This window comes from Rhea pennata, chromosome Z (genome assembly GCF_028389875.1).
Source record: "Rhea pennata isolate bPtePen1 chromosome Z, bPtePen1.pri, whole genome shotgun sequence".
In the NCBI taxonomy this organism is placed as follows: Eukaryota; Metazoa; Chordata; class Aves; order Rheiformes; family Rheidae; genus Rhea; species Rhea pennata.
The window spans coordinates 58,329,770-58,350,497 of record NC_084702.1 but is presented as its reverse complement, the minus strand read 5'-3'; the positions used below and the strand labels follow the sequence as shown (position 1 = coordinate 58,350,497).

Sequence of the window (20,728 nt, the reverse complement as noted above, 5' to 3'; positions counted from 1 at the left end):
ATTTCCATGGGAGCTGGATGTCTGATCCATGTGGATATATTCAAAAATAAATACTTGAGTGTAGGCTGTTTTCTCAACAAAGAGTCTAATTCAGGCTAAAATGATTCTTTCCTATGGCAAAAATGGTTGCAGCAGCTGATAAGGAAGTTCTTTAAGAACTTGCAAGATTTTCTTCTCTGTTCTGTTACAAGAGATGTTGCACAATAAGCTACAGGAATTATATTTAGACTTGAAGGACTGAAAAGGAGCCACATAGAAGTGAAGTCCATATATATATTCTTAAAGGTACTTTTTAGCTTTTCAGTTAGTCATGTTCCGAGGACTTATTGGCTGAGATGTTACAGAAAATGAGGTGAAAAAGAGCTGTCAGAGGTTGCTTAATACAACCCTATTTGCTCTTCTCCTTTTGCAATGTAAAAGGGAGTGTTAACTGCAAAAAATTCAGCTTTCTGTTTCACTAAGAATAGGGTGTGCAGTCAGTGTTTTACCTACCTGCATTACATACTCCCCTGAAGTCTTATGCAGCTGTAGTTTAGGTGTTTCTATGCAAGGTTGAGTAGTTAGCACTTTCTGGTTTCTAGTGTAGCACTTAATTACAGTTGGGCTTGACTTTTTAAGTAGATGAAGGTGAGTAACAGTTGAAATAATAATGTTTAGAAAACTTTCACTCTTCTGCATGTCTTTAAGCTACTGTTTGTTAAATTAAAAATATTTTTTTCAATAATATTTTTCCTTATTACTCTACTGTCAGGCAAACCGATTAAAATGTTTAGGCCTGTAGTCTCTTGTCTTTAGTGTAATTTAAGCATACACCCTGATCCTCTCCTGCTGGTGCTGCTTAGGTGGTCTGGGTGTGCCTGTTTCAGTTGCTGATCGTTTTTCTAACGTTATACTATAAACACATTAAAAACCGTCTGGAAGACGGGGGAGTGGGGAAGCCCCTCTATTTAAGAAAAAAGGAAAAAATGCACCTGTCGAGCATTTCTGACTTTTTGATTCTCTCTGCAGATTATGAAAAGACTGCACCCCCAATAGATTTGGGAATACTGGTTTTGGGCTAGAGATTGTTACCCACCTTTATCCTCTGCACAAAGATCAGAACATTGAGTACACTAGCAATAAATGCTGAGCCTGTTTGCACTAATTATACCGAGTTCCTACTCTGTTTTGGTAGACCTTGGGGAGAGGAGTTGTGGCCCTGGTCTTCAGGGAGATAGTATGTAGGGTCATGCTGCCGTGTTAGAGATAGCACTGACAGAGATCACTTGGGGGGCTTAGCCCTCTGATTCTCAGAGACTTGAATAGCCATAATCCACAGAGAATGATACAGGGAATATATAGCAGCATGTCTTATACTGCCAGGATCCAAATTCAGTTCAAGTAATTAGATATATCTATTATAAAAATGCAAGCATTAGCTTGACAGATTTTTTGTAAGTTTTTTTTTTTTTTTTTTTTTTTTTTTTTTTGCTATTTAGGCGCCTTTTGTGGGATACCTGACCTCTGTGTGGGTTGCAGAAAGCTTAAATCACATGTGGAATCCTAGATTCACAAGTATCAAGAAAATTTGAAACATCTATACCAATTTTCTTTTCTCTTTCTAGGAAGAGCATGTATGAAGAATTGCATGGCAGAGTATTTAAGGTACATGGGCAATCTATGTCAAGTACATCAGAAGAAGGTGTGACCAGCTGTAAGAATCAGCTAAACTTGAGTATGGGTGCCCAGAATTACCAGAAAAATCAGACAAGAAATTAATTGGAAGAATATTGCTGGACATAGAAGAAGTGGAACACATTCTTCTGCAACAATCATAACAATCATTGACTCAGAATAGATGAATAAAACATCAGCAGTAAAATGACAGATATGACAGATCCTGGTGCTTTTTGATTCTTTGATGGATCTTATTACTTGGACATTGATGTTTTTATTATTTTAATACATCTTGAATCTGTACATAAAATATAACTGGACAGTTGCATTTTGGTACTGAATGTTAAATCATTTGCCAAGATGAGTGCTGAAGGATATCAATACAGAGCTTTATATGACTACAAGAAAGAGCGAGAAGAAGACATTGACTTGCACTTAGGAGATATATTAACTGTGAATAAAGGTACCTTGCTAGCACTTGGATTCAGTGAAGGGGAAGAAGCAAAGCCTGAGGAAATTGGTTGGCTAAACGGCTTTAATGAAACCACAGGGGAGAGAGGGGATTTTCCAGGAACTTACGTAGAGTACATAGGGAGAAAAAAAATATCTCCCCCAACTCCAAAGCCTCGTCCTCCTCGACCTCTCCCTGTAGCACCGAGTCCTGCAAAAGTTGAAGCAGAAAGTGAGCAGCAAGGTTAGTATTGTTCTTGGAAGGTGTGTGTGTGTGTGTGCACATGTGTGTGCATGGGTGTGTCTTCCACGTTTTATCAGATATTTTTGTTTCATAGACTTATATGACTGTACGCTTACATGTATAACACAGGCTTGCCAGCCTTCTTAGTGCATGCCTCAGTCAATTAAGAATTATTTGTACTTTACCATAAAACTTAGATCACATATTTTGTGATTTCATGTGTGCTGTGTCAGCTATTGGTGTTTGTGGTACCATATCGTGAGGTACATCTCGCAGGTTGAAAAGGTATGCTTATCATTCATAACTGTAAAGACTTGAATAAAGAATGAGCAAGCTAGCATTTGTTTTAGGTTCTCAAGAAGCTGATAGAAGTGTTTCCCTCTGTGGTTCGTCAAACTTACTATTGAGAAATTTCTTGGTGAATCCAGCAGTATGAATTCCAAACAAGTAGTATGTTTCTAGAACAAATATCTCATTAACAGCAAAAATTATGTACTTTGTCATGGAGGTTTATACGTGGCATTAAAAGTAAGAGTAGATACTTAGGAATAAGCAGTGGAATGTTGATTTAAAAAATTCAAATTTAATTTTATGTTCTGTTTGGTTTTGGGCAGAGCATGTGGTAGCAAAAATAGCACTTACGTAAACAAAGGAAGATATTTCCTTTGTTTAAACATAAATCACTTTCTAACCTACATTTGCAATGGTACGCTGGGCAGAATTTGGACAGAATTTGATCAGGACTCTTCTACTAATAGAAGAAGGAGTCTTAACTGAAAGAGCTATAGGTTAAAAAAAAAATCGGTGTTTTCTGTCTGCTCTACCTACTGGCATTCAGATACTGGGATTTTACATTAAACCAGTATAAACAAGCCAGATCTATCTTTATGATAGATTTTACATTGGTTTTTCACCTCTTGAAAGTCTAGAATGGCTCATTACCTTAACATCTAATACTATTTAAATGCTTAGTAGTTCTACCTGTGGAAAATACAGGTTGTAGTATGTGATCCTGATAGTAATACCACAGTATCATCATCCTCTGCTTCCATAGAAATGTTTGCAATGCCATTCACAAAGTTGTGGTATCCATTTATCAGCTTCCATCCCACTTTGCCTATTACGAGTTTATGTTTAATTGTGCTGATAATCAACAAAGATAAAGGAAATGCAGAAAATTGTGCATGACAACTAAGTGAAAACCTGGCAGAAGCATTTCTAGGTTGGGAGAGGCATAGTAAAGTGTAGATCTGAGCTGTTTTTCATAGTGATTTCTTTAAGCACTGAAGAACTGCTTGTATCTGTACAGTGTGTACATCACAGAAGGAGAGAAGGGGTCAGATGGGGGTGTAATGGCATTTTAGGTTGTATTGTCTCTAGTTTTTAAACACTCAGATCTCAGCCTTTAGTCATCTGGACTCTCATCCCATTACTTCTGAAAATGGGAGTTTTTCTTTTGAAAGAAAATCTTTTTACTCCTTGTTGTAGATGTTAATATGTACTGGTCAGATTTTTTTTTCCTCTCTAAAACCCACCTGTCGAGATGGATGTCTCCATCTTCATCATACTGTAACTGCAGAATAAGCATTGGTTTTTGGATAGACACCTCAACTCTGAAAGTTCACTTTGAGAGACAGTGGATGGAATGAAAATCTAATTCTTTATGTGCACATGCTCCAGTGAGGTAACCGTCATCTTAGGCTTTGAAACATCTATTGCTTCAGATTTAACATAGTGCTTTGTAACTTGCTTGGTCTCTCTAGACCTGTTTGCTTGATGCTCTAATTCTCAGCTCCATGCTGGGAAAAATCCTGGTGCTGATCTTGTGGTTTCAGAGCCCACTGTGGGATTGGGTTCACAGCAGGCGTTTACAGAACCTACAGCTGCTGGGAGTTACGCTGTGAAATTCTGCTGTGGTTGGGGGAGGGGGAGGCTCTACCAGAATATAGTGTGGGGTTTGGGGTTTTTTCTTTTTTTTTCTTCTGCTTCTCTGGCATGAAACAGTGCCCCAGCTGTTAGTGACTAGATCTCTCCTAACCTGAGGTTTATTGCCTCTAGCTAGACAGTGTTATTTATGTGATACACTTATTCTATATAGCTATACAGTTATAGGGATTGAGACAAGAAGATGTGCTAATTTAACTGGGAATCTAACAACCTCAAATGAAACTTGCACAAATGATATTGCTATGGTCCAGAATGTTTAAGAACCATCTTGCAGTCAAGCCATATACTTTTGTGGTTTAAAAAAAAAAATCTGTGTTCACTGCAACTCCTTTTGACTTAAAGTATTTGAATTTTGTGTAAGAGGCTAGAGAGCTTCAGTAATGCCCTAGGACCATGGATGAGACTTACTCTAACAGTATTAGGAAAAACTGAACTTCGAACTCTAAATGACAAAAGGGATAGGTTTAATTATGTTTAAACTCATGTATGTTTGGCTAAGATAAATTGGGGAGAACTAAAGATAAGACGGTACCTTTTGACTTTTTAAATATTATACAGATCTCTCTACCATAAAAAACTAAGAGAGAGTGCATTTAGAAACAAAATATGGGAGATCTTGCTCCAAAACAAGATGATAAAAAAACAAAAGGTGCAATTTTTTAAGTGAGCAGAATAATACAAAAAATGATACCTACAGAGAAATCAGAGTTGTTAGGAGGAAATACGGTTTAGAGAAAGATAAGAATAAAGTAGCAGTGTATATCTGACTTTAAGATGGCTTTGCGATTTCTATTTTTGTGTATAAAATTTGGTGCGGAGAATAGCACAGTTAATATTGTCCAGCAGCCAGCTTAATGGGCAGTGGGCCAAAAGATTCTTCCTGGGATGATACTTTTCTCTACACCCCTAGAGAGTATTTTAAATTAATGCCTAGTATGAAACTTGCTTGACCAAATACAGTCAAGTTTACATCTTCAGTGCTTGATGATTTGAAACTGCTGTGCATCAAAATGACAAATTAATGATGAGCTGGAAGTAAGGACTTCTTGAATGTATTTCTAATCCATATACTACTTTCATTCTATGAAGAGTCAATTTTATATGTACCCATGTGAATGTATTGAATATCCGAAAACTGACTGGAGATTTTTAAGAGTTTATGTATAAATCATATGAGTTCCTTAAATTTTATCATATATAAAGCTTTTAAAATTCATTACCTTTTAACTATTTCAATAGTCTTTAATAGGTCATTGTTTGTTCTGAATGTTTTTCCCTCTAGTCTTGCTAAGCTTGATTACTTGCTAGTCAATTTTCAGATTCAGATCAAATTTGCAATGTTTAGCTACAATGTTGCTGGTATCCAGTGCTGCAGGTATGCACAAATAATTGTAGGCATTGAATAGATGTATTACAGCCAATAGGGATAGCAACATGGGCAGAGTTATTCATCTGGACAATGTCTTATTTATTTATAAATAAGGTTGTGATTGCATAAGGAGTGCTTTAAATGTTAAAAGCTAATTGGAAAACAAAACTACTGTTAGTCTTGAATTCTATTAAAAAGCTCCTTTATTTTAGCACTTAGGTCATATTTTCCCCCAGAGTATTCTTTTTATCAATGATTCATCTAAATTTCTAGAATGAGTGTGGATATTTAAATAGAATTTCGGTACTGTCACATTTTGTCTGTCTTTCCTTTTTGTCAATATAGAATAGATTTAAACTACATGGATTTGTGTGTTTTTGTTTTTGGTTTTTTTTTTTTTTGGGGGGGGGGCTTGTTTTGTTTTCTAATTACATTTGTGAAGGTAAGAAAATGAACGGGATGAAAGCCTCTTGTACCTTTCAATTTCAGGCCTGGTGCAAGTCAGGGCTACTCAAGACAGACTTAATTCATACTGCTAGTGTAAGGCTCTCAGGGCTCCAGCCTGCCCTTTATTCCCTTCTTACTCCTCCTGCCAAGGAAAGGTAAATGGGGAGCACTCCAACAGTGGGGACCCCACACAGTCGTCTTCATGCCTTCCATTAAATGTCTGAAGTTTATATGAAGCAGTAAAGACCTGAGAAGATAAATCCATCTCTTGTCTTGAAAGACTTTCTTTTCTAAATTGTAGCAATCTAGCCCCCTCTCTCCTTTTTTTGAAGATAAGTGAACAAACTGCTCCGAGTCTCACTGAGTTTTCTGAACTTTGATTCAGCTCTGATCTGATGTGACTGTATATGTCTAGAGATGGCTCATGCAGTACCTGGTTCCTGAAAGTTGGTCTTAAACAGAGTTTGAAGCTTGAAGCTTTTAATGATTGATAGAAACATCTTCTGATTTAACTTGGAATGCCAAATTCCCACTTTTAAATGAAGGTCACATTGCACAAGGCAGACTGGAATTTTATAGGAATAAATTTTCTGCTTTGATGTTTCGGAGCTTCCTGTAGCTTCCCATCTAACTTAAAATGGTTGTATATGTTAACATTTCTTACCATTTGAGCTGTTTTAGGGCCTGAAACTGTTGGAAGCTGTTCCTTCCCATGACAAAAATATAGCATAGATTTCTTTAATAAAGATAATGACACAGAACATTTGGAAACCCTTTCCTTTCAGAGACCAGGTTATACAATGTTTGACAAAGATCCAAACTGACAGAAAGCAGAAAACCATTTGTACATGTTTGAACTGAGTATGCTGTAGGATGAGTTTCTTTCTCTACTCTCTTTTTATACAATTTGTTTAATCTTGCAATATAATGATTGTGTTTCTGAAAACTATTTACATTTGTAAATTAGGAGACATAGTTGTGAATGGAGTAGAGCCTGGAGCCTCAGTTAGGAAAAAAAACAGTCATCATCCATCCTGATTTAGGCAAATGGAAAAAGGAAATAACGGGGTGAAATGATGAGTCACTATCTCAGTTGGTAAATGTACTTGCCGTTCAAGCCAAAGCCCTGGGATTTGTTCTAAGAAGCCCGGTGTGAGAATAAGCTGTAGTTCTGCCAGAGCTGTCAGGGCTAATGTGACAGGTTTCTACCAGAGAACCTCCCCAGCTTCTCCAGGGCTGGCTTTCGCAGCGTACGAGTCAGACGACTTCTAACACATGAAGCTGAAAAGAGAGTTCTTGCCACCTGCTGTATCACTAACGAAAACAAAGTTTTTGCAGTGTGTGCTAACATGAGGCAGAACGTGTTAGCATGAAAAACAGAACGTTTTTTTTTCGCAGATGTAGAAGTGGTGGTGATAGTAACTGAAAAAAGTTTGTGTGAGCCCAGAAAGCACAGGGCTATGCTTGCAAGTGCTATTGCAGACTGCACACGGACAGGGAGCGCTGGGCAGGTTCATGGTTGATGCTTGGCCCCACCTGCTGGTAGTGGGTAAAGGAAGCAAGAAGGAAGAAAGAACTTCAGAAATGGCATCTTCTGGATTGTGTTTTAATTGTGATGATGTAAGATTTTTTTCTTGCACAGTTTCTCTTTTAGTGAGAGATACCTTTAGAAAAGAATATTTTATTCTTCTTGACCAACTGATATTTCTAGAAGAAAATACCTTGGGGCACACAGGACCTCCTTTGGGTCCTCAAGGAAGACCTCATGCTTGAAAAAGGTTTGTGTGGCTGATGTAGGTCTTTTTTCCCAGGTGTATGGATTAGTCTAAAGAAAAAAAAAATGTTGAGTGACTTTGCTTACTTTACTCTACCTTTACTTTATTTTTACCTTTCTTTAGCCTTCTGTAATACCGGTTCAATCTTTTAATAACTCCACCTGAGGTGAATGTGCCTGGGGCAGATTTAAAACATGGCGAATATGAAATAACCTGCTCCTCTAAATCAGAATCATTTTAATCTATGCCTGTAGCAGAAACACCAGAAAGAAACTACTAGTTTGTAAATAGTTCTTACTTGGGTTCTCGTATGAGAAAACAAACTTATCAGTTTCAGCAACATGTGGTGCTGAGTGTTTGCCAGGAATGGATCGTTTTGCACCCAAGCAAATGACCATGCCCACTTAAATAGTTGTGTGATGCCATATACACATCTACATTTTCTGGTGTGAAAGAGCACAGGTGTTGTAATTACAGCTGGCTGCCCATTCTTTCACATCTGTTTCTTACTCCAGAGTTGGTTTCCATGATGAACAGCCATGAAATCGATCTGAAGTCTACAATGCGAAGAACTGTTTTACTTTAATAGCTAGAACTGACAAGGGGAATTACAAGATTATTAAAACAATATTTTGATGGGAGAAGAACTTTAAGTCCTGAGGATACTTTAGTGAGAATCTTGGTACTTACAAGAGTTCATATTTTGGCTTTTTAAAAAAAGTAGTAACTGCAATTAATACTTTACTAATATTCTAATTTGTATTCGTTCTCTTTCTGGAAAAAATGTTTGTATAAAATACAATACTATTTAGTGTTTTCATTAGAAGACAGTGAAAATGCTATTTTTTCTTCATCTATGTATTACATGTTTTTTCACTTTGTCATAGAAATTCCTGCATCCTTGAACACTGCCTGAAGTCCTTTGGTAAAATGTTAGCAGTTGTAACTGTACTAACTTGATTGCTTTTTGTTCAATTTTACATGAATACTGTATGCAACAGCCTAGAAGAATAGCACACAGGCACTACTTTTTTATTTTCACATTTTGATCCATTTTATAAAATAGCTTTCGTGTAAGACAACATTTAAAAATAATATTTAGGCTGCAGTTTAGGTAGTAAAGAACTGTAACCAAAAATCCTCAGGACAGAGCTTAAAAAATGTGCTAGTGCCCTGAGCTAATGAAAGAAATGATTGCATACAGTTCAGACAGTTTTAAAAAGTCTTTACAGCTCTTCTTGTTCTTCAAAACTGCTGTGTAAATTATAGTATGAATGATTAAAATGATCTTTAACAGTTCAGATGGATGTTAGACAATTTGCTTGCATAAGCCACTGAATTGGTTCATATATGCTTGACATCATTGGCTGTACTACAGCATTTCCCAGAGGTTACAGTCTGAGCCAGCTTCCTCTCTAGAGACTGTGGATATAGAGGGCAAGAAGTGAAATCTGCCTTTGGTAGGTTGAGAGCTACTTATTTCTATCCATGCTGGCAGATTGTTTGGTAGAGTCAGGGTGGAAAGATGGTCCAGTAGAAGGTAGATCTGCAGAAAGCAGGCTAGTAAGTTCCCATTTCTCATCCCAGATCCATCCAGCATCCAGGGCTCCAGAAGTTCTTGAGCAGCTATTGTATTTTTCAGTAATTAAGCAAGGCCGAAACTGGTCTGTGTGGACCTTTTAAATCAAGTTACTATATGATGGAAAACCAGACATCATTAACTCTGCTTTACTTTTAACTTTTTCTACTTCATTCAAAAAAAAATTCACATTTAAAAATGGAACAATATTGTCTGAAAGTCAAACTATTCCAATTAAACACATCTGATTGATGTAATTCATGAGTATCTTGCTTGCTCTTTCTCTCCCCACGATCAGATTCATTTGAAGCAGTATGTCCATGCACTCCTGAACCGTAGCCTCCTGCTCACCAGATGGGAAGGAAGGGAGAACGGTGCAACGTGCGCTCTGTAGTGTAGGTAGGGCACGCACTTCCCAGAAGGCATGGCAGTGTGGTTTTGTTGTTTTTGTTGCTTGCTTAAATTGTTCTATTTGTGAATATATCAGCAAAAGGTACTTGTTGGGGAAGGAGAGAGAGCTTTAGTGCTGTTACTGATTTCTTCCTAGATGTGCACATCCTGCTTGGATAAAGTTTTGTAGGTAACTGACAGGCATGGAGGATTATTCTTGGTGAAGCTATGCTCAGGGACATTTAAATGGGCTAAAACACTGCAGACTCATGTTTCAAAGTGCTCTATGGCTTCTCAGGTATTTGTGTTGTGGAGAGGGCTTTTATTTTGTGAATTTACCATTTCCTAAACTGCTTACCCTCTTCTTAAACTGCTTTCAGCTGGAGGTAGACTAAAGCTCTTAAATTAGGGTATTAATGAAAGAAGCCACTAATTATGTGCAATGACAGATAAGGCTGCACAGCTGTGTCTGGTTTCACTATCCTTGCATCCAGAAATATCCCAGGAATAAGCAGTTAAGGGTGAAGGCTCACAATCCTTTTTGTGCTTTCACATGATATTTAATGTTGTGACCACACATTCCAGTCTTCTGTCGCTAATTCTTAATTTTTGATGTTCGAGGCTTGGATGGAGAAGTAAAAATGTCTGTTATGTTTATAAACTTAGCCATGAATTGTCTCTTCTCAGAGCCACAGCTGCTTGGCACAGGTGAGAAGCGACGGAGGAGGCAGCGGAGCCTTCCTTGCCCCCCTGTTTCCTCCCCAGAGGCTGGCACGCACCCAGGGGTCTCCCCGCGCTGCGGGCCCGGAGCGGCGAACCCCCGGGCACGGCACACCGGGCGCTCGCTGGTGTCCGCCGTGCGCTAAGCGCAGACCCCGAAGCCGTCTGCATGGGGTGGCGCGTAGGTCTTGTGTGGATTGGTGCCATGTGCGAGCTCCTCTAAAGCCGGAAATTCTTGGCTGACCAGACTCAATTGCTCTGTGCCTCTTACGGTGATACAGTCTTCCATTCTTTGTTTCGTGTTTGTGGCGTTGTTTGCAATATACGCTTTCCCTTGAGAGAGACGTCAGAAAATGTCATCCGCTGACATTCTGAAATGAGTTATTTTGGGTACTTTGTAGTCAGATCTGGACAGATGTTTGAATATAGTTTAGAATATATTCCTGCCAGTCCAAATCTGTTCAATTGTTCTGAAGCCAGAGTAGCATAGTTACTCGTTAGCCTACATAAGCAATTTTGTTATGGAGAGAAAGATTTAGGGAGGCTTTCTGTTCCAGTGTCAGCTGGTTTTGAGACTAAAGATTTTTTTTTAGAGGCTCTCACAATCTGGCCTATTCAACAGAGAAAGTGTTACGGAACTCGTATTCAAAATAGTGCGTAGCAAAAGCTTCATATCAAATGTCTGGAACTAAGGGACCTCTGTTCACTTACTTTAGGGGTCCTCAAGGGCACAGAGGGATGAATGTTTGAATTCTTCTTTCTCTACTGTATTTATAATTTATTACTGAGAGATTAGTGTGCATTCCTTACTGCTTTTATGTTTTTCTAACTTTCTCCTGGGTTCAGACTTAGTGCTGACAACTCCAAAACTCTTTTGTTAGTCTGTGTAATTTCCAGCCATATTTAAAATAAGAGATTTTCATAATCTTATTATTATCACAACACTTTCTGTTACAGTATTGGGTTAACAACATTTACTACAGAACACCTAACAATTTGAGCGTTTTTTTGGCTGTTGAGAGAAATGTGCCTATCTGTTGAAGGAACATTTGGCACTCATCTGTTGTATGTGATATTAATCTTTGCTTTGGATTATGCTAGTCTCGTAGTGATAATTAAGTTTCTTATATTTACGATATTAAAACTTGTACTGAAAAGATTAGTGGGCTTGGGATGCTTTCCCCAGTGATTTAAGATACAGGACTTTAAACTGCATGTACAGTTTAGCAAAAAGGGGAAGACAGTTACCAACTCCAGATGTTTCCTCTAAGACAAATATCTAGGGTTTTATTATGACACAGTAAGAACACGCCAATAAGACAAGAATTTTTTCTTCTTTTTATTGGCTGTCTGATCTAAATAGCTAGTCAATCAAATACTGTGGTAAATTGTCTAGTAGTTTAGATGGAACATGCCTGTGCCTGTTTATGTGAACTGCTCTCTTCTGAATAGAGAATTTAAAATGTTTTATTCAAAATCCCTTTGGATACAAAAGAAAAAAAGAAAAAAAAAGGGGGGGGGGTTTAATTTCAAGTACTGATATTATAAATGTTAGACAGGATTTGTTTACTGAAAAGACTTGTTCATACAAGAAGCAGCAGGCTCCTATTCTGCTTTCCCTTAAATTGGTGGCAAAACCCATTTTGACTTCAGAAGGAACAGGATCAGACCTATAGTCAAGGATTAGCAGCACTGGGAAAAATCCCATAGTTCTTACTCTCGTTTCTCTCAGACAAACTTCTCTTTGCCTCTGGGGTTTGGAGCACAAATACTATAATTATGCTAGCTCTGTTTTGAAGAGATTCTGCCTTTTTGGTATACCAAATTCCATCTGGTATGGATGTGTGGAAAAAAAAAAAAGCCAACCCCACCTGCATGATATATGCTGTGTGGAAGAATGGTATCTAACTGTCCTTTTTTGGACTTCAAAGGCAGAAGGGAGACAGCATTACAATCATCTAGTCTGACCTCCTGTGTTAACACAGGGTATGGAATTTCAGTCAATAATTCCTGCATCAAGCTAATAACTTCTGGATGAATTAAAGCATGTTTCTAACCAGTCCTGACTCCTCCCTTTACTACGTGCTTGATGGACATGACTTAACTTTTAGTTTTGTCCATTACGTAGTAAGACTTGCAAATTTAGTAGCAGAAATATCTTTCAAATTTTTGAGCCACACTTAATTGTACTTAATTGGTGATGGAAAATACAAAGATTATTTTCAGACAAGTTATTTCCTTTTGTTGTATTCGATCATCTTCGCTAATGCAAATAAAAATGTTCCATGCTGCTAGACACTTTGGCAAGGATGGTTGGTTTTTCTGGGCTGCTTGTTATTTGAATAACTAGCATGGTGATCAGTAGGGTTTCCTATAAATGAGGAAATGATATCGTGACAGTTTTAATTGAATATTCTGTTATGGTAATAAATTATTGTATTAAAAATAAATATGAGGTTTTGTTAACCTGATGCATTTGTATATATACAGTGATTTCCACACTACATTAGCAGAACATTGTTAATGTTGCAAACTGAGCATTTTAAAGTTGTGTTTGTACGTGTAACTACACCCCCTTGTCATATGCAGTGTGATACAGTTTTTAATTATATAGTTACTTGACTCCTTTTTGCCTCTCATTTTTTCTTTGTTCACTGTCGACATCCTCACTGAATGAGAATTGCTTCATTCTGGTTGTTTAGTTTGTGGTCTTAGGCCTCCTTTACTTCACAGTATTCAGACTCCTCTTGGGAAGCAGATTTCTTCATTGTGACATTCCTGGTAATAGCATCACAAAACTTCTCAAATATTAAGACATTGTCAGGGTACTTGTGTGAGCAAAGGCAGCATTATGATTCTTATGAAATAGCCCACAAATAAGATTAAAAAATAACTACAGTTTTAAGGTGTCTGTGTTAATCTCTTTGTAATAGAAGATCATATGGGGAAAATGTTTCAAAAAGCTGGAATTGGGGACAGAAATGGAGTAAAATTTCACTTAACTGTTTATTGAGATAAGTTAACATCCAGAACCAAGGTAAGCTGGACACTGTAAAGTGTTATTTGTCCCAAAGAGAAGGTACCACCTGCTTACTTCACTGTTGGCTTCAGTTAGTACAGGGCATCGAAAATGACTTCTTGTAGAACAAATCATACTAGCATACCTCTCGCTGCACCATCCAGCTTCACCATCTGGAATCCAAATATAAGCATCAAAAGGAAGAGAATTATTAAAATATGAATGCACAGATTGAACAAATGTGGTGACATAATTTAGCATTGTTTCACTTGTTTCCTAATTCTGGGAATTTAAATTTTCAAATTCTCAGACTTGGTTGTAAAAGTATATGTCGTATTATGTTATCAGGGGTGCATGTTTACAGTATACCTTTTGCTTTATACTTTTATGATGCATCTCTAGTTTTGCTTTTTTTTACAGTTTCATTGTTTAAAGTTGCAATTCACAGGAACAGTACAGGAATTTTCCAAGTGATAGCAAGTTTTGTAGTAAATTTCGGTTCTTGAAATCTGATTTTAATTTTCCAGGACCTATCGGTAACTTGCTTGAAAGATGCTTTTGCTACCGTCTTTATTCTGCCATGTTGCAAATTGCAACCTTATTTAATCAAGATATGTGGCAGTGCAACATCATCCTGGTGTGACGGATGGTTACGGTTTTTTGCTGGATTACTCTGTTGCTAGAGTCATACATTACGTTTCTCTTTTGGGAAATACTAGTTTAGAAAGTAGAGTTCCAGAACGCTTCAGTGCAACTGATAGATAAGTAATGAGGGAGGTAGAAAAAAATGCTTTTGATATTTGGAATGATTGTTCATTAACTCTGTAACACTTTCTAGACACATTTGAAACATGAGAGAAGTGTTCTGCAGTGGAGGAATCTGTACTGTCTTGCATCAGACCTCTGCACAAAACTGGAGAAACTGAAGGATATGCCTATCCTGCACAGCTTTGTATTTTTTAAATTTTTCATAACTCGTCTCTCTTACAGATACCGGTACGTGAATCACAGAGGCATTATTAGGTCTATCTGTACAACCAGGACAGAGTACTCTGAAAAAACATAGCAGTTGATCTTTGAAAACCAAGAGTGTATAAATGCATGCTCTTATGAAAACCTCAAATTGCAAAAAATCATTTGTAGTGGGCTATAGAGGCATTTGACAGATTACGTGCAAGTACATACATGTGTGTTTCATTATTTGATTGCCTTAGGAGACTGGTGTTTAAGTTGGCAGATCTACTTATTAAAAGCAAAGTTTGCTGGCTGGCAGCGTTACAGAATGCCTGAAGGAAAAAGAGACCAAATGCTGAGAGAGCAAGAGAGAGAACATGTAATGTGTGTAAAGCATGGAGAAGCTATAAAGAGAGCAGGAAAAAGTAGAGTTAAATCTAGTTCCAGTTGTTGTGTTGGGCTCAAGTTGATGGCCCTTCAGAGGTAAAAGCATGAATTTCTCTAATTTCAAGATACATTTAACATATTAAAAAATCTAGATTTTTCTGTCTTGTTAAGTGTGATTTGGTCACCTCTTTGTAGTCTGTCAGAGATCTTTAACCAGTGCATATTTTTCTGTCTCAAATAAAAAGCAGCTTGCTTTGAAACTTTACAGAACACTAGACCATGGCTTAAATGAACACCTGTAGCTTTGTTTTGCCTCTTAATAGCTTGAGTAAGAGACTACAATAACTACAGTATTGACTCCTAGTATGTTTTCAACTTCTGCATATGATTTGAGGAGGGGTAATTTGTAGCTATTTGGAGGGGGAGGATTTTCAGTTTTTATACGAAACAACTTAGAACGGAACTTTCCTTCCTCTTCGAAGCAAAAGCCAGACGAATTGAGTATGTATATCTCTAGGTAGTCTACACCTGTGGCCTCATGTTTTCTTATTCCAGTCTGGTTCCTTCACAACATCAGGCAGAATAATCACAATATTCACTAATTCCTTTGCATTATTTATTCTTAACTGAGTATCATTAGAATAACCAGAGGCTTTGCTTTGTCTCCCAAGACTTCTCAGTTTAAGAAGAATGTTTAAATGTGAGAAGCTGACAGATATAGTACAATACAAGAAAAAGAGAAGCAGAATGGTTGGTTCTCCTGAGAAATCTAGAAATATCCTGTTCTGAAAAACAAACTAAAAGTGTTTCCCTTAATACCTAGATTTAGGTGAGGTTTTTTTATACTGACCTCCCTAAAAGGGGCCTTAGTAAAGTTCTCTGAAGATGCCAAGGATGAGCTAATTAAGATACTAGTGGTAAGTGTAGCAGTGGTTAGGTGAGCTACACTAACAGTCTCTTGTATCTACCATTTCTGAGGGGCTTTAACTTTTAAAGGCCTTAGTAAAGTTCTCTGACGATGCCAAGGATGAGCTAATTAAGATACCATTTTTTCCAGCTGCGTGCATAAATTTGGAAGGGTAAAACTAGAAGGACAAGCATAGAAAAATGCTTTTTCTGATGTAGCAGGCAAGTCAGTTGAACTACCCTCAAAAACAGGGAATCATAAGCTTGTTAGAAAAAGCAAGTCAGTTTAAAACAAATGCATTCCTCTTTCTTCTGTTCTCAACAGGGAATTAGTTTTTTGGAATGATTCTTCATCTGTGAATCAAGTAAGCCATCCTTCCTCTTCTTGGCATGCCCCATGTTTAAACGTACAAACAAAAAGTTCTTTAAGAAGGTAGAAGAAAAAGGTCTTCCCATTTGGTAGGGTCAAATAAAGGTAACTGGTTCTTTCTTTTGGCAAGATGAGGACCAAGGGATTCCTCTGGAGCGCAGTAACAAAAACAGACATGTAAGAGTTCCTCCCCCCCCCCCCACCCCCCCCCCATAGGATAGCAGGAAAACAACCAGGATCGATCTGGCCTTTTGACAGAATGGCAGCCAATCCAAGTCCTTGCTGGCCGGTGTGGAAGAAGGCATACTCCTTCCAGCCAGAAGCCTTTCTGTCTTACAAGCCTCCACCCATTTCTTAATGAGTCATAGCTGGAAAACTTTCACATGTTTTATCACATCTTGCACTTGTAGTGGATAATTTTTTACTCCTCTTGTATCCTATAATCAATATTCTAAAACAATAAGTGGTTGTAGCTCCAAGCTCTCTCTTTCAGTGTGTGTATGTGCATGGAAATACAGATAGGTGGACAGATACAATAGTATTGGCTATTTCAAGATGTGGATGGGTAGGTCCGAAGACTGGCTAACTTTCACAAGAGCAGGATGGTGGTGGAAAAACTGTGGAGTGTGTGTGTGTATGTGTATGACCAGTGGAAACTATGCTTGCAACACTTAAATAGACAACAGATGAGTCTTTCTTGGCATGCTTATTTATATACTCAGTACTCCCCTAAGTTCAGAGACAGTCAACTTAAGCATTAATCTTTCTCCCCATAAAGTTTTTGCAGGGAAGCAGAAGGACATCTACAGTAGTTCTCTTTATTCTCCTTGGGGTAAAATAGACCACTGTAGGGGAGCTGCCCAGCAGCAGCAGCAAGGAAGAGAAGAGGCTGGTCAGAGAGTTCCTTGTTCACCTCTGTCTTGTAAAGGATATGGAAGGAGCTTTCATCTCCCCAGCTTCTTCCCTGAAGCAGCAACTTTTGTTTGACCACTTGAATGACAAATCACAGGGAACACATTTTTGGTTCTTAACCAGTTGCATAATCTTTTTTCTTTGCACAGCCCCTCTCTGGTTTAGGCTTTCCAAGACCATTTACAAAATATTTCTGTAGATACTTCAGCTTCTCTATTCTTCCTCCTTCACGAAATGTTGCTTGTTTTTAAGAGGTCTGAAAGTATGTCCCATTTAGAGAGGGAAAAATTTTTCTTAGAGTTTCTTAGGGTCTGAATCTATTTAACACTGTAGATTTGCAGTGGAGGTGCAAAATATTTTCTCTCAGAGTTCAAGTACTTATCATTAAGCTTCTCTTAAAAAGAAAGCCTCTTTCTGTTGCTTTTGGTCTCCTTTCAAATGAGTACTACCAAAGCAGACTAAAATCTTGTTCTATGCTCCTTACTCTGACTTCAGTCAGAATTTGGCTTGCAGACACTGATGTAAAACCATTGTCAGTATTTTATGCTAGCTTTTTGTTACACCATCTTTGTTCTTTTCGATTCTGATTTTTTTTTTAACACTCCCCAAAAACAGATTTTTGTGTTGTATGAGTTTCTACAATGCGGTGTGCTAGACAATACAGAAAGCAGGTTCTTTATCCAGTTCAAGTTAAGTGGCCAGTTGAGACCTTTACTGCTTTGAGCATATAAAGTTCTGTGAAGTCAATTCACTGCTTTAACTACTAAGATCTAAATTAGCTAATTCAACAGCACAGTGTGAACAAACGTAACAGTGGTTTATGGAGTAGATAACTTCTAAGTTCGTATATTAAGTGCTGAACTTCATATTCCACGAGGCCCTTTTGATATTGTATCTGGATAGTGTTAAAAGCTGGAATGAGAAATCAACACTAATACCACTATGTAGAGAAATCCAGGCGGCTGTATGGTCAGGGTCAGAAAACTTATTACATACAAACTGAGAGTTTTCTCCTTTATCTGAAATTAAAGGCAGCAGTGGAATTAACTCTCTGTAGATCCAGTTCAGGAATTTCTTACTAATGTTGTTTCTGTATCTGTCAGATCAGCCTGTGGTTTAATGGCTGTACGGATTAACCCATTTTTGCTTTCTAATAAGACCGCCTTTCAACATTGCCCTATTTCTGTTGCTACATCTAGAGCCCCAAGCTGCTTTCTCTCTTTTTTTTTCTTCTTTTTTTTTCTTTCTTTTTTAAGACAAAGATTTGATTTGAAATAATGTCAGCTTGCAGAATAAAGAAAGCCCTTCTGAAGCTGGATTGCTGTTACCATTGTTTGCGTTTTTTTCTAAAAGACTGCTCTACACTCATTATTTTTAACTTTCTATGTGCTTATAAATGTTTCCCATAATTTCCAAAAGATGAAGGAGCTGTTTTGGCTTTTATCTGTCAGCAGCTTCTGCCAGGATTTTTATGTAAATCTTCCAGATCTAAACAACGTGACTTCTCAAATGCAATAATGCACACTGTCTTTTTCTTACAGTAGTGAAGAGCTTATTCTCCTCTAGATTGCTTGCCTGTGGATACTTTGAGTAATGTGATTTCCCCCCACCCCACGCACACATGCTTATTCTGTCCTTAACAAAAAGGTAACAAAATAAAGTACTCGAGCAGAGCAACTTACACTTTGAAAGTTGTATGTGATAAGATTACTGAATAAAAAGAACAGTTTAAAAGCTACTTTTCAGAGTCATATCAAAAACTCATGATGGCTTTGCATAAGGATGAACTTCATGGTAGTAAGAGAAGGAAACAGCAATAAGAAATGAAGGTCCTTTTCAGGTGGGGCAGGTCATAAAGAAAGAGTTCCGGAGTCCCCAGTCTCTTCCAGCAAATGTCCATCCAGTAGTCCTATTTCTGTTATAAAGAGTGGATGCTGTTGGAGCACCATTACTAACCATCATTGTGGTTGTGTGGAATGAGGATTGAGAGACTGAGATTAGCCATTTTGGTAGATTAGTGCCAGACCATATAGAAGAGAATATACGTCAATATTTTCTAGATAAAGTAACGCTCTTTCCCACTGGAATATAGCAAGTGGTAATTGAGCCTTTGCACCCTGCACCAGTACCAGTTTATTGCTCATTTTGTAGAGGAAACTGCAGTATTTGATCTTGAGCTGACAAATCTATAACAACCAGTTGCAAGTTCCACATGAAGACACAAGGTCTTGAACTTTTACTGGAATGTAGATAGTGAAAAGTTGATTGAGTGGGTGTCCTAAAAAAAGAAAGAAAGAAAAGGTTTTCTAACAGTGAGTACCAAATGGTACCTGGTAACCTAGTAGCAAGAGTATTTATCTACTGTCTGGTATTTGTTTGGTAAAAGGACTACTTTTTCTAATATACGTTCGTTAGTAGTCTGTCTACTGAGCTGAGTCAACAAAGCTTGGGTCAGAGATCTGAAAATGCCAGCATGGGGACTTGCTACGTCTGTAAACTGAGGGTCCTTGAAGTCATCTCACCATGGCATTCTCCACAGCTTTGCCCAGAAGAGGTAGAATGTACTAATGGCTGGACAGATCAAATATTTATGTGCCTTTTGAGATGCACCTCAGCTTTACTGCCGTTAAAAGATAGGCAGCTCGCTCTCTCTTAAGAGTGATGGAGGTTTCCAGAAACAGAAGGCTATGTATTTTCCTATTTGCTAGAAAGAAAAGTACACTTGCATGAAAAACTGGGTTGGAGGAGAGATAATGCAGGGACAGGTTGCAGGAATTTAGGCATCCAGAGTTGAAGTGGAAAGTGAATAGAAGAATATGAATTTCCTAGAAGACCATATGTCCTTTCACAGACTGAATAAAGCTGAAGGTAATAAAAACCTCAGCTACTTAACTGTCCCTTGAGAGCACTGGAATTTGTGTGCTGATTGAAGCAGAGTAATTTGGTGGGGAAGATGCTATATCATAACATGGAAAGAGATGAAAGAAATGACATTACACGTGCTACTTTAGTTCCTAGTTGTTTTTGAGTACTTGACTTGTGATCTTGATGTTCTTTCAATGTAGTTCTGGATTTGTCTGCATAGTATTCCATGTGTCAGACAGACAGAGCTTTACTACTTATTTCTTAAAGAGTGACTGTAGTAAAATCCCATGTAAATGTATTAGCAGTTTACATAATCTGTTTGAAATAAAGTACATTTTTACTGGCATTTTACTATTCATTTTTAAAAAGAAATCTAGAGCGCAGAAGTATTAGAGTATCATGGCTTTAATATTTTAGGGAAGGATGAGGTAAAATTTGTGGAAAGGTTAATAGAGCAATTGGTATCAATTCTAAGAGATTGCTTAGTTAATCAGAAGACCAATAAGGGAGGCGTTGTTTGTACAGAACCTGTTGCAAGTTTGTTTGAGACTGATAAGGGTTTCTAGGTACTACTACTGCAATCTGGATGTTTAATGACAATACTAACCCTGAAAGTTGCACAGGGAACCTGTTAAGTAGGTCACAAGATGCAACTGTCAGTAGAACATGCCATTTGTCCTCACACTTACGCTATCCACAGTACACTCAAATATTCAGTACAATATATTTTTCTTCTTC

General features: G+C 37.7%; 1 protein-coding gene across 2 annotated transcripts in view; it reads left to right on the top strand.

Annotated features, from left to right (window-relative positions):
* Positions 1-20,728, top strand: part of PIK3R1 (phosphoinositide-3-kinase regulatory subunit 1) — a 60,436-nt gene that overhangs the window by 2,805 nt on the left and 36,903 nt on the right. For both annotated transcript variants that reach the window (XM_062599296.1, XM_062599295.1), the window contains exon 2: positions 1,605-2,350. In XM_062599296.1, coding sequence (XP_062455280.1) covers positions 2,017-2,350 — 334 coding nt within the window. In that variant the 5' untranslated portion in view covers positions 1,605-2,016. The remainder of the gene's footprint in view (positions 1-1,604; positions 2,351-20,728) is intronic.